Source organism: Panthera leo, chromosome E3, assembly GCF_018350215.1.
Source record: "Panthera leo isolate Ple1 chromosome E3, P.leo_Ple1_pat1.1, whole genome shotgun sequence".
Taxonomy (NCBI): domain Eukaryota; kingdom Metazoa; phylum Chordata; class Mammalia; order Carnivora; family Felidae; genus Panthera; species Panthera leo.
In genome coordinates this window covers 32,557,872-32,572,102 of record NC_056694.1, presented here as the reverse complement: position 1 = coordinate 32,572,102, position 14,231 = coordinate 32,557,872, and the positions used below count along the sequence as shown (strand labels likewise).

Genomic DNA, 14,231 nt, shown 5'->3' with positions numbered 1-14,231 from the left:
GGCAGCAGACCTTGGTGCCAGCCTTGTTGTGCAGTTTACCGTGAACTCCGAACCGCCGTGCAGTTCTGCGACTGCTCTTCCGGGACAGACTAGCAAAAGGCAGAAGCAAGGCCAGACCCTCCCCCAGAGGATCAGTGGGGGTCTGCGTCTTGGAGTTTGGAGTTTTGAAACCCGGGCACGCACCCAACATAGAACACAGCAGTACCGTGCTGCCTGGCAGGTGGACAGCTCAGACACAGGCAGGGTGAAGGCAGGGATTTGGCAGCAGTGGGGCACACAAGAAAGGTGATGATTCACATTTCTCTGAGGGCGTCCTGAAGGGCGGCGGGCACAAACTCCCAGCTCCTAGGAGGAGAGAGCAAGGCAGTGCCATCCCCACCCCCTCACCCTCTACGCCTCAGTTCCCCCCACCTCTACCCATCAGCACGGACCGACTTCAATGAGCAAAACAGTGCCATCCAGTGGAGGCTAGAGCCGCTTACACCAAGCACCACCCCCCCCCACCCCCCCGGGAGATGCACCTCCATTAGGGCAAGTTCACCTGAGAATCAGCATAGCAGGCTCCACCTCCGGGAGGCCAGCACAGGACCCCCCCCCCCCCATGCACAAAGTCCGTGATCTTGGACTGCTGCAAAGCTTTGGCTCTAGGGGAAACTGGACCTAGCTTCCTTTTTTTTTTTTTTTTTTTTGGGATCTAACTTATTTTAACAAGCAGACCAAAGCACACCCAGGATTTACCTTCATTTTTTTTTTTAAATATTGCTTTATTTATTTATTTATTTATTTATTTATTTATGGATCTACTTCTTTTAACAAGCACACCAAAACACACTTAGGATCTAGCTTTTTTTTTTTTTTTTTTTTTTTTTTTTTTTTTTACCCCTGTAACAGCCATTATTCTCAAGAGTAGGAATACAACAGACTTTCCTAACAATCACACACACAAACAGACCAGTGGCCCAGACAAAATGACAAGACGGAGGAATTCAGTAATCACAAGGATACTAGCTGGGCTTGAGAAAAACATAGAAGACACTTACAGAATCCATTACTGCAGAGATCAAAGAACAAAACACTAGTCAAAGGCCAAAATAAAAAATGCTGTAATTGAGATGCAAACCCAAATGGATGCAGTGACACTGAGGACGGATGAAGCAGAGGAACAAATGAGTGATATAGAAGATAAAATTATGAAAAATAATGAAGCGGAAAAAAAGAGGGAAAAAATGTATTGGATCATAATTGTACATTTAGAGAACACAGCAACTCCTTAAATGTGTAAACTTTCTTATCATAGGAGTCCCAGAAGAAGAAGAGAAAGAAAAAGGAGGAGAGGGTTTATTTAAGCAGATTATAGCTGAAAACTTCCCTAATAAGGAAACAGACTTCAAAATCCAAGAAGCACAGAGAACTGCCATTAAATTCAGCAAAAGCTGGCCATCATCAAGGCATATCGTAGTCAAATTCACAAAATACATAGACTAGGAAAGAATCCTGAAAGTAGCAAGGGGGAAAATGTCCTTAACCTATAAGAGAAAATAAATCAGGGTCACATCAGATCTGTCCACAGAAACTTGGCAGGTCAGAAAGGAGTGGAATGATTTGTTCAACATGCTGAACGGGGAAAAGGTGCAGTCAGGCTGCATATCCAGCAAGGCTGTCATTCAGAATAGAAGGAGAGAGAGTTTCCCGTGCAAGTAAAAACTAAAGGAGTTCATGACCACTAAAACAGCCCTGCAAGAAATATTAAAGGGGCAGACTCTGAGTGGGGAAGGGAAAAAAGACCAAAAGGAACAGAGAACATCACCAGAAACACCAACTTTACAGATAACACAATGGTGCTAAATTCCTATGTTTTCAGTACCACTCTGAATGTAATTTGACTAAATGCTCCAGTCAAAAGACAGAGTATCAGAATGGATAAATAAAACAAGTCTTGTATATGCTGTCTACAAGAGACTTATTTTATTTATTTTTTGAATATGAAATTTATTGTTTAATTGGTTTCCATACAACACCCAGTGCTAATCCCAACAGGTGACTTCCTCAATGCCCATTACCCACCCTCCCCTCCCCTCCCTCCCAGCCCCCATCAACCCTCAGTTTATTCTCTGTTTTTAAGAGTCTCTTATGGTTTGGCTGTCTCCCTCTCTAACTTTTTTTTTCCTTCCCCTTCCCCATGGTCTTCTGTGAAGTTTCTCAGGATCCACATAAGAGTGAAAACATATGGTATCTGTCTTTCTCTGTATGACTTATTTCACTTAGCATAACACTCTCCATTTCCATCCTCATTGTGACAAAAGGCCATATTTCATTCTTTCTCATTGCCAAGTAGTATTCCATTGTGTATATAAACCACAGTTTCTTTATCCACTCATCAGTTGATGGATATTTAGGCACTTTCCATAATTTGGCTATTGTTGAAAGTGCTGCTATAAACATTGGGATACAAGTGCCCCTATGCATCAGCACTCCTGTATCCCTTGGGTAAATTCCTAGCAGTGCTATTGCTGGTCATAGGGTAGATCTATTTTTAATTTTTTGAGGAACCCCCACACTGTGGACTGGCGTGAGGTGGTATCTCAGTGTGGTTTTGATTTGTATTTCCCTGATGAGGAGTGACGTTGAGCATCTTTTCATGTGCCTGTTGGCCATCTGGATGTCTTCTTTGGAAAAGTGTCTGTTCATGTCTTCTGCCCATTTCCTCACTAGATTATTTGTTTTTCGGGTGTGGGGTTTGGTGAGTTCTTTATTTTGGATACTAGCCCTTTGTCTGATATGTCATTTGCAGATATTTTTTCCCATTCCATTGGTTGCCTTTTAGTTTTGTTGATTGTTTCCTTTGCAGTGCAGAAGCTTTGTATCTTCATGAGGTCCCAATAGTTCATTTTTGCTTTTAATTCCCTTGCCTTTGGAGATGTGTCAAGTAAGAAATTGCTGCAGCTGAGGTCAGAGAGGTTTTTTCCTCCTTTCTCCTCTAAGGTTTTGATGGTTTCCTGAAGAGACTCATTTTAGACCTAAACATATGTGCAGACTGAAAATAAAGGAATGGAGAACCATCTATCATGGCTAATGGATGCCAAAATAAAGCCAGAGTAGGCATACTTATATCAGAAGTACTAAATTTTAAACCAAAGACTTAAGAAAAGATGAAGAAGGGCATTATATCATAATTAAGGGGTCTGTCCATCAAGGTGATCTAACAGTTGTGGGCCGTCTGGGTGGCTTAGTCATTTGACCATCCGACTCAATTTCAGCTCTGATCATAATCCCAGGCTCCACGTTAGGCTCTGCGTTGAGCATGGAGCCTGCTTAAGATTCTCCCTCCCTCCCTCCCTCCCTTTCTCTCTCTCTCTCCCTCTCCCTCCCTTCCTCCCCTGCCCCTCTCCCCCATTCACACGTGTGTGGTCTCTCTAAAATAAATAATAAACTAAATGAAAAAATAAATAATAATAAATATAATACATTAAAAACAAAATCTAACAACTGTAAATATTTATGCCCCCAAGTGGAAGCCCCCAAATATACAAATCAATTAATAACAAACATAAAGAAACTCACAGATAATAACACAATAATAGTATGGGACTTCAACAACCCACTTTCACAGCAATGGACAAATCATCTAAACAGAAAATCAAAGAAACAGCGGCTTTGATTGGCACATTGGGCCAGATGGACTTAACGGATTTATTCAGAACATTTCATCCTAAAGTGGCAGAATACACATACTTTTCAAGTGCATATAGAATATTCTCCAGAATAGATCACAAATCAGCCCTCAACAAGCACAAAGAGACTGATATCATGCATGCATATTTTCAGACCACAGTGCTATGAAACTTGAAGTCAACCACAACAAAAAATTTGGAAAGACCACAATACATGGAGATTAAAAAATATCCTACTAAAGAATAAATGGGTTGGGGCACCTGGGTGGCTCAGTTGGTTAAGCATCCAACTCTTGATTTCAGTTCAGGTCATGATCTCATGGTTTGTGAGTTCAAGGCCCACATCAGGCTCTGTGCTGATAGCACAGAGCCTGCTTGGGACTCTCCCTCTTTCTGTGTCCCTCTCCCACTCGTGCTTGAAAATTAAAGCACAATAGTGCAAAACTTTTGGGATGCAGCAAAGGCTCTGCTAAGAGGGAAGAATATTTCAATACAGGCTTACCTCAAGAAGCAAGAAAAGTCAAATATGCCACCTAACCTTAAGGAGCTAGAAAAGGAACAGCAAATAGAGTGAGCAGGAGAAGGAGAAAACAAGGATTAGAGCAGAAATAAATGATATAGAAACAAACAAACAAATAGATCAATGAAACTAAGCTGGCTCTTTGAAAGAATAAAATTGATAAACTCCTAGCCAAACTTATCAAAAAGAAAAGAGAAAAGATCCAAATAAATAAAATTACAAATGAAAGATATCACCACAAATACAGAAATACAAAAAAAATTTAAGAAAATATTATGAAAAATTGCCAAAAAAACCAGGGCAATGTGTAAGAAATTGACAAATTCCTAGAAACATACACACTACCAAAACTGAAACAGGAAGAAATAGAAAATTTAAGCAGGCCCATAGCCAGCAAAGAAATTGGATCTGTAATTAAAAATCTCCCAACAGGGAGGGGCGCCTGGGTGGCTCAGTCGGTTAAGCATCCGACTTCAGCTCAGGTCATGATCTCGCGGTCCGCGAGTTCGAGCCCCACGTCGGGCTCTGGGCTGATGGCTCAGAGCCTGGAGCCTGCTTCCGATTCTGTGTCTCCCTCTCTCTCTGCCCCTCCCCTGTTCATGCTCTGTCTCTCTCTGTCTCAAAAATAAATAAACGTTAAAAAAAAAATTAAAAAAAAAAATCTCCCAACAAACAAAAGTTCAGGGACAGATGGCTTCCCAGGGGAATTCTAACAGACATTTAAAGAAGAGTTATTAATATAATATCCCAAGACCAGACAAAGACCCCACCTAAAAGGAGAATTACAGGCCAATATCCCTGATGAACATGGACCCAGAAATTCTCAACAAGATGCTAGCAGATTGAATCCAACAGTACATTAAAAGAATTATTCACCACAACCAAGTGGGATTTGTTCCTAGGTTGCAGGGGTGGTTCAAACCACTGATTGATGTTCACAAACCAATCAGTGTGATAATACCACATTAATAAAAGGATAAGAACCATATGACTGTCTCAATAAATGCAGAAAAAGCATTTGACAAAATACAGCATCCATTCTTAATAAAAACCCTCAACAAAGTAGGTATAGATGGAACATACCTCAACATCATAAAAGCCATATACAAAAGATTCACAGCCAATATCCTCAGTGGGGAAAAATAAGGTTTTTCCTCTGCAGTCAGGAACAAGACAGGGATATCCACTCTCACCATTATCATTTAACATAGTACTGGAAGTCTTAGCCTCAGACAACAAAAAGAAATAAAAGGCATCCAAATCAGCAAGGAAGAAGTCAGAGTTCTGCTATCTGCAGACATGATACTTACTGTGGAAAACCTGAAAGACTCCAACAGAAAAATTGCTAGAACTAATACATGAATTCAGCAAAGTTGAAGGATATAAAATCGATGTACTTCTGTATATCTCTGTACTTCTGTTGCATCTCTATACACCAGTAATGAAGCAGCAGAAAAAGAAATCAAGGAATCGACCCCATTTACAGTTGCACCAAAACCAGTAAGATACCTAGGAATAAACCTAACCAAAGAGGTAAAAGGTCTATACTCTGAAAACCAAAGAGCACTTACAAAATAAACTTAGGAGGACACAATGAAATGGGGGGGAAAAAAATCCATGCTCATGGACTGGAAGAACCAACATTGTTAAAATATCTACATGATCTAAAGCAATCTACACATTTAATGCAATCCCTATCAAAATACCACCAGCATTCTTCACAGAGATAGAACAAACAATCCTAAAATTTGTGTGGAACCACAAAAGACCCTGAACAGCCAAAGCAATCTTGAATAATAAAGGCAAAGGTAGAGACATCATGATTCCAGACTTCGAGCTATATTACAAAGCTGTAGCCATCAAGACAATATGGTGCTGGCACAAACAGAGACACATAGATCAGTGGAACATTTCAATGGAGAATTGAAAACTCAGAAATGGACCCACAACTATATGGTTAACTAATCTTTACCAAAGCAGAAAAGAATAGCCAATGGGAAAAAAACCATCTCTTCAACAAATGGTGTTGGGAAAATTGGACCACTTTCTTATACCATACACAAAAATAAATTCAAAATGGATGAACGACCTAAATGTGAGACAGGAAAGCATCAAAATCCTAGAGGAAAACACAGGTAGCAACCTCTGTGACCTCTGCTGTAGCAACTTCTTACTAGACACATCGCCAGAGGCGAGGAAAACAAAAGTAAAAATAAACTATTGGGACTTCATCAAGATAAAAGGCTACTGCACAGCAAAGGAGACAATCAACAAAACTAAAAGGCAGCCTAAGGAATGGGAGAAGATATTTGCAAATGACATATCTGATACAGGGTTAGTATCCAAAATCTATAAAGAACTTACCAAATTCAACACCCCAAAAATAACCCAGTTAAGAAATGGGCGGAAGACATGAATAGACAGTTTTCCAAAGAAGACATCCAGATGGCTAACAGACACCTGCAAAGATGCTCAACATCACTCATCATCAGAGAAACACAAATCAAAACCACATTGAGAAACTACCTCACACCTGTCAGAATGGCTAACATTTAACAACACAGGAAACAACAGATGTTGGTGAAGATATGGAGAAAGGGGAACCCTCTTAACACTGTTGGTGGGAATGCAAATTGGTGCAGCCACTCTGGAAAACAATATGGAGGTTCCTCAACAATTTTAAAATGGAACTACCATACAATCCAATTGCACTACTAAGTATTTATCCAAAAGATATAAAAATACAGGTTCTAAGGGGTGCATGCACCCTGATGTTTATTAGCAGCATTGTCAACAATAGCCAAACTATGGAAAGAGCCAAAGTGTCCCATCAATTGAAGAATGGATTAAAGGTGTTTGTGTATGTATGTGTACGATAATACACATACATACACACACCCACACACAATGGATTATTACCCAGCCACCAGAAAGAATTAAATCTTATAATTGGTAACAGCAGGGAAGGAGCTAGAGTATATTATGCTAAGTGAAATAAGTCAGTCAGGGAAAGTCAAATACCATATGATTTCACTCGTGGAATTTAGGAAAGAAAACCGATGAACGTATGGGAAGGGAAAAGAGAGAGAGGGAAGCAAATCATAAGAGACTCTTAATGATTGAGAACAAACTAAGGGTTGATGGGGGGGGGGAGATGGGGGATGGGCATGAAGGAGGGTATTTGTAATGACGAGCACTGGGTGTTACGTGTAAACGATGAATCACTAAATTCTACCCCTAAAGCCAGTATTACACTATGTTAAGCAACTAGAATTTAAATAAAAATTTGCAGAAAAAAAAATAAAGGAAGTTCTTCTAGCAAAATGAAAATGATAGCAGATGGAAAGTGTTGTATGTGAAAGAATGTAATACCATGTTGTAGAGTTTCTAATATATGTGGAAGTTAATATATGACAAGAGTGGTGCATAAGACAGGAATGGATGTATGCTCTTGTGAGGGTCTTAACGTTTTATTCGTATGTTACTTGAAAACAGACTAAGTTATTGAAGATACATATGGTAATGCCTAGAGCGATAATTTTTTTAAGTGCAAGTATAGCTAATAGACCATAGTGAGGATAAAATGGAATTTTTAAATAATCTAAGAGAAGCCACAAAAAATGCAAAGAGCAAACGAAACTAACGGAGAACAGAAGGCAAGGTGGTAGAGTTAAACCCAGCCATACTGATAATTAGAATAAGTGTCCGTGGTCTAAATACTACATTCACAAGCAGACCTTGTTGGACTGGATAAGAAAACAAGATCCAACTGTAAGATAATTATATGATGCCCTTCAGATACAAATACATGGAGAGGTTAAAAGGATGGAGGGAGACAGCTATGCAAAAGCATACAGACGCTAGTCGTGAGAAAGCTGGGGTGACGGTATTACCATCAAATGGACTTGAGAACAAGGAATATTACCAGGGGTAAAGAAGACTATCTCTAATGATAAAGCAGTCATTTCAACAGGAAGACCTGGGAAACCTACATGTGTATGTACTTAATCACAGCATTTCAGAATTCCTGATGCAAAAACTTATAGGACTGAGATGACAAATAGAAAAATAAGCCATTAGAATTAGAGGTTCCATCACTCCATTCTCAGCAATTGACAGGGTATGTAGAAACCTGAGCAACACTACCAACCCAGCTTAAGCTAACTGACATTTGTAGAACGCTCAACTCAACCATGGCAGAATATACCTTCTCTTTAAGTGCATATGAAATATGCGATAGGATAGATTGTGTTCTGGACCATAAAACTAGTCCCAGTATATTTAAAAGGACTGTAGTCCTGCAGGGTATATTCTTTGACACGGCAGAATTAAATTCACAATCAGTAACAGGGATCGCTGGAAAATCGCTAGGTATTTGCAGACCAAACACGTTTCTAAATAACCCAGGAGTCAAAGCAGTCAAAAGGGAAATTTGAAAATGTTTTCAACTGAATGAAAATTGAAACAGCAAAATGTGAGGGAAGCAGATAGAGCAGTGCTTGGAGGGAAGTTACTAGCATTAAATGTTTATATTGGAAAAAATGGAAAGTCTAAAATGAGCAATCTGATAAGCTTCTCCCTTAAGATGCTTGGGAGAAAAAGAGCCAATTAAACGCCAACAAACGGATGACACTTCACTGTAGAGGCTGTGGGGATGGTGGACTGGCACGAGAGAACATCCTCGACATCGTCACTCGCCAGGCCAGTGCAGACTGGAATGAGATGCCGCAACATGGCTACAGAGGAGAACAACTGAAAATACACAGAGTGTGGGCACAGATGTGGAACAGCCTAGAATTCCCAGGCCGTAGCGGTAGGGATGTACAATGGTAAAACCACTTTCGAAGTGATCTGGCGGTTCAGTAGGTCAACTGCACCCGTACCGTGTGACCGCGTTATTCTAATCTTAGGTATTGATTGTCCCAAGAGAAATGAAAACCCACATCCACAAAGACTTGACACGTATGTTTGTGGCCACTTTATGCATGTAGCCCCAAACTAGAAACAGTGCAAATGTCCATCAGTGGATAAATGGAGAAACAGGTCGCGGCATATCTATAATACAGCTAAATGCTACTCAACAGTAAATATGAACAAAATGTTGGGGTATCTGGCTGGCTCCGTCGGTGGTGCACGTGGCTCTTGATCACAGGGTTGTGAGTTCAAACCCCACTTTGGGAGCTTATTTAAAAAAAAAAATAGGGGCACCTGGGTGGCTCAGTTGGTTGAGCCTCCGACTTCGGCTCAGGTCATGATCTCACAGTTCGTGGGTTTGAGCCCCACATCAGGCTCTGTGCTGACCCGCTTGCTCAGAGCCTGGACCCTGCTTCGGATTCTGTGTCTCCATCTCTCTCTGCCCCTCCCCGGCTCATGCTTTGTCTCACTCTGTTTCTCAAAAATAAATAAATGTAAAAAAAAAAATTTTTTTTAAATAAGCAAAATCTTATTATATACAACTACATGGATACAATTTCAGAACATTGTCCTGGGCCAACTAAAACCTTCTGTCTCTCCCTTAGGCTCACATTTTCTCTGTTTTACCCTTTTCTTCCCTTCACCAGCTCTCTTCTGTTCTCCTTTTTCTCCCTTTTCCCTCCCCTCTCCCTTACCACAGTCCACAATTTACGGTTGACCCTGGGTAATGTGGGGGATAGGGACACCAGCCTCCACACAGCTGAACATCTGTGGGGTGACTCACTCAGTTAAGCGTCTAACTTTGGCTCAGGTCATGACCTCATGGTTTGTGAGTTCGAGCCCCACATCAGGCTCTCTGCTGTCAGCACAGAACCTACTTCGGATCCTCTGTATCCCCCTTTCTCTGCCTGCCTCTCTCTCTCTCTCTCTCTCTCACTCAAAATAAATAAACATTAAACATTTTTATCAAGAAAACAAAAGAAAAGAAAATCTGCCTAGGGGCACCCAGGTGGCTCAGTCAGTTATACATCCAACTCTTGATTTTGGCTCAGGTCATAATCTCACAGTTCGAGAGTTCAAAGGCCCGCATCAGGCTCTGCGCTGGCATTGTGGAGCCTGCTTGAGACTCTCTGTCTCCCACTCTCTGCCCCTCCCCCATTCACACTTGCTCTCTTGCTCTCTCAAAGTAAATAAACTAAGAAAAAAAAAAAGAAAAAAGTAAAGAAAATCTGCATATGACTGTTGGCTCCCCAGAATGTAACTACTAACAATCCACCGTTGACTGGAAACCTTACTGATAACAAACAGTCAACACCTGTTTGTGCGTTCTATGTCGTATATACTGTTTTCTTACAATACAGTAAGCTAGAGAAAAAAATGGCTTGACAGTTATAAGGAAGAGAAAATATTTGTACAGGACTGTACTACATTTAATGAAAAACAGCGACATCTAGGTGGACCGAGCCTGTGTTGTTCAAGGGTCAGTGGTATATCTGATGCCCTCTAGGCTGAAGCAGCCTCCGCAGCAGAGTCCTATAACCTCCAGGCTGCCTGATATTTCATTTGAATTCCTAGGACTTGTGTGTGTCATATATTTATACAGGATTGCAGATGGCTCTGTTTGCAAATATCCTGTTGGCCTGAGAGAGCACGAGCCACCTCTAAGAGCCCTGAGCCAGGAGCACTCTCCTGGGTGTAGTTTTTCCTACTTGCAGCTTACATAATGACTTCAGTGTTTAAGGGGAGAATTCTTGTCCCATTTGAAGGAAAGTTCGCTGTATTTAGCACCTTTGGGTCTTGAATTTTTATCAAAAGTTTGTCATCTTATTTCACAGTTTTGTAACTTTAGTTCACATTTAATTATTATTAAATAATATGAATAATACGTCATCTTCTGTTGTCTCAAGATTCCTAATACTTGGAGTATATGTTTTAACAGTATAATTGTGATACAGAAAGTTAAGGTGGACGTAACTAGCTTTGCTTAAAGGCTATGGAATTGATTGTTGCAGATAAATTTTACTTCTTACACCTTGTGTTCACAGAAAGTTCAGTATCCACCCTGGAGCCACCCGCAAAAGCGGTTTCAACCTCAAAAGAGACAACCCCAGTGGCACAAAATGCAGCCCAGGTACTGATGGGAGATGCTCTATAAGGGATGCTCCTTCCAGATTGAGGGGAAGTACCCATTTACCTAGGCAGACACATTTGGGTCCCCTTGCAGCTTGTGCTTTTAAAACTGTGTTGTTGTACATCTCCTTGTGTATGCAGTCAAAATAATGGAGTCTTCCAGAAGCTATAAAAGTTAAAGCAAATGCAAATGTGTGTGTGTGTGTGTGTGTGTGTGTATACAAAAGATTTTTAAGAGCAGTCGCCATTGTTGATGACGGTGGAGAGAAATGGGTGTTCATGTACACTCACACCATTCATGTAAACTAGCACAGCGTTTGGGAACACAAGTTGGAAATGAGCTGGAATATTGATCCAGAATGTCTGGGACCTCACCGTTCTGGATTAGTGACACTGCAGAGTGTGCAAATCATAATGCCAAAAGCAGCTTATGCTTAAAAAGACCGGCCCTAGCCCCACATAGTCTTGAAGCATCCTTTTGTCCTGAGGATTTGGAGAAACGGACAGAAAACTGGGAAGTAGATTTAGAACTGCAGTCGCGCGCGTGTAAATTACCAGAGCCCGCCGAGCCAGCTCGCTAAACTTTCTAAATGTGTTTTTAGGCTCCTGAGTCCTTTGAGCACCTGCCGCCTCTCCCAGAACCACCACCACTGCTGCCCGAGCTTGTAGACAAAACCCGAGACACGCTTCCCCCGCAGAAGCCTGAGCTCAAAGTGAAGCGGGTGCTGAGACCCAGGGGCATCGCGCTGACTTGGAACATCGCTAAAATCAACCCCAAGTGTGCCCCTGTGGAAAGCTATCACCTCTTTCTCTGCCATGACAACCCTAGTAATAAGTTTATTTGGAAGAAAATCGGAGAAATTAAAGCTTTACCACTCCCAATGGCCTGTACTCTATCTCAGTTTTTAGCTTCCAACAAATACTATTTTACCGTCCAGTCAAAAGACATTTTTGGACGATATGGACCATTTTGTGATATAAAATCTATCCCTGGGTTTTCTGAAAATCTCACCTAAAAGTCTTTGGTGATTATTTATTGTATCGCACTGTTTTGTTTTTTCATTTTTGAGTTGTTGGTTTACAGTGTTCCTCTAACACTATTTGCCAGGGGCCAGTTCAGATTGTGAACCCTTTGAACAGGGACAGGCCTCGTCCTTATGTTGTAAGTGACGTCTCATTTCATGAATTTCTGATTTGCGTTCAATAAGTACTCCCAGAAGATATGTTCTAAAACATACGCTTCCCTGGACTCACGTCACTTCGGCTGTGCTGTGTACATAACCTCTGGGACTATGGAGGCGCTGCTGTTCTGTCTCCAAAGCCCTAGGATACGAGCAGCCACTTATTGTGCCTTTGGAAAGCAGCGTTCGGTGCCCTGCTTTTGTGGTCAGTGTAGGTACAAGAAAAATCAGCTCTCTGCTGAGGAAGGGTCATCCCTGAGGTGCTCACCAAGATTTTGCGAAAATAAATGTCTTCTCCTTCTGTTCAAATCTTAAGGGCTTGTCATTTGCCCTCTCCCTGTGTTTTTCTTTTTGGCCCTGTCAGTCATTTGGGGAAAGAGCCTGGAGGTTTTCCCTAAATTTGTATATTTCGATATCTATAATAAAATTAGTTACACACTGTGTGCTGTGTATACAAAACACAGAGTATCTCTGATAAGAACAGTATCCAACCCTCTATTTCAGCTCCAGAAAATGGAGTTGTCTGCCTGAGGTTCAAGGCTTTCCTTTGCTGACTCCTCAGTGCTACTCTCTGTTCATTTGCTGGCTGCCGTCATACTCGGAGAGAGGACGTAACACTAAGGGGCCCCGAGAGATGCAGCCCGTGAACCCCTCTGAGGGACACTAAAGTGAGGTGGCAGCCAGCACAAGCTCCCCAGGAAACCGTGAGCAGACTGGATACGTGTACTTCAGGGCCCAGGGGGTGGTGAGAAAAGGAACACCAACTCTTAGTGTGAAGAATCGTCTGTTCAGGAGGTGTCCTTTCCCGGTTTGTAGTGAAAGCTCAGTCCTCTGAGCTCTGAGATTTCAAAAATTGAACGAGGAATGGTTTTCCTTGGCATTTTGTGAATATCTTCACATCTCCAGTCATAAATAAAGCTATTATTTTACGGTCTCCTGTGTCTTTATCTCCTAAGACATTTCTACTGGAAGAGCCCGATTCTGGCCTTTCTGTGTTGTAACAGCTTGTGCTATGTCCTGCACCTGTGACAACTACTACATTAAAAAGAGGTCCTACGCCGTCCAGGGCCTGGCATTTGAGGAAGTGTTTTTAGAGGGTCTTGCATGCACTGTTGTGTCTTTGGCTGCTTTATCTCGCTACTCGTGGTGGGGAGTTGGACTTTCCGCCTCATGTGCTTTGATTTGTCTGCTGAAGTAACCCTGGGAAAAAGGAGAAGCGGGGGCCCGGGGAGAAGGGAAGAAACCTTATCCCAAACGAAGAAATGACAGGGGCGGAAAAAAAGACCAGGCAGAGAATCAAAGAAACCATAGGCTTAATCCAGAAAGAGGAAAATAAGGGGATACAGAAAAGGTGTAAAAAGAATAGGGTAAAAATGCCTGATTAAATGACCAGAGGAGAGGAAAAAAATACATATTTTATATATAATAAGAACGGATCAAAAGTCAAATCAGAAGCTCTGAGGCTGATTCCAAGGGGGGAAGAAAGAACGAGAGTAGAAAGGTGAGGGAGAAGAGAAGGAAAGGAAAGAAAAAAAACAGACTAATCTAAAAAAACCACAAGACAGTTATCTGTTGGTGCGTGGGACCCGTGACTGTGCCGTGTCTGGTTCGGTCAGTGTCAATCTCACCCCAGTAGATAAGCAGTTACCACGTATGGAGGAGCAGGGTTTGGTGTAAGCGGGGGCCCACGCCCCCTGGGGGCCTCTGTCCTGGTACCTGAAGCCCCACCCCTGGGTGAAAGGAAAATGACACCCCAATCTCCTCCCTGAACTGGGTGTCTCAAAGCACGCTGTTCAGGCCATCCTCACAGAGCCA

At 41.8% G+C, this 14,231-nt stretch overlaps 1 protein-coding gene across 7 annotated transcripts in view; it reads left to right on the top strand.

The window, feature by feature from the left end:
- ATF7IP2 (activating transcription factor 7 interacting protein 2) overlaps window positions 1–13,350 on the top strand; it is a 59,562-nt gene extending 46,212 nt beyond the window's left edge. For 6 of the 7 annotated variants that reach the window (XM_042921800.1, XM_042921799.1, XM_042921801.1 and 3 more), the window contains 2 exons: window positions 11,151–11,236; window positions 11,838–13,350. In XM_042921800.1, coding sequence (XP_042777734.1) covers window positions 11,151–11,236; window positions 11,838–12,251 — 500 coding nt within the window. In that variant the 3' untranslated portion in view covers window positions 12,252–13,350. The remainder of the gene's footprint in view (window positions 1–11,150; window positions 11,237–11,837) is intronic. The other variant, XM_042921804.1, reaches the window with a different exon arrangement.
- The last annotated feature ends 881 nt before the right edge of the window (window positions 13,351–14,231 follow it).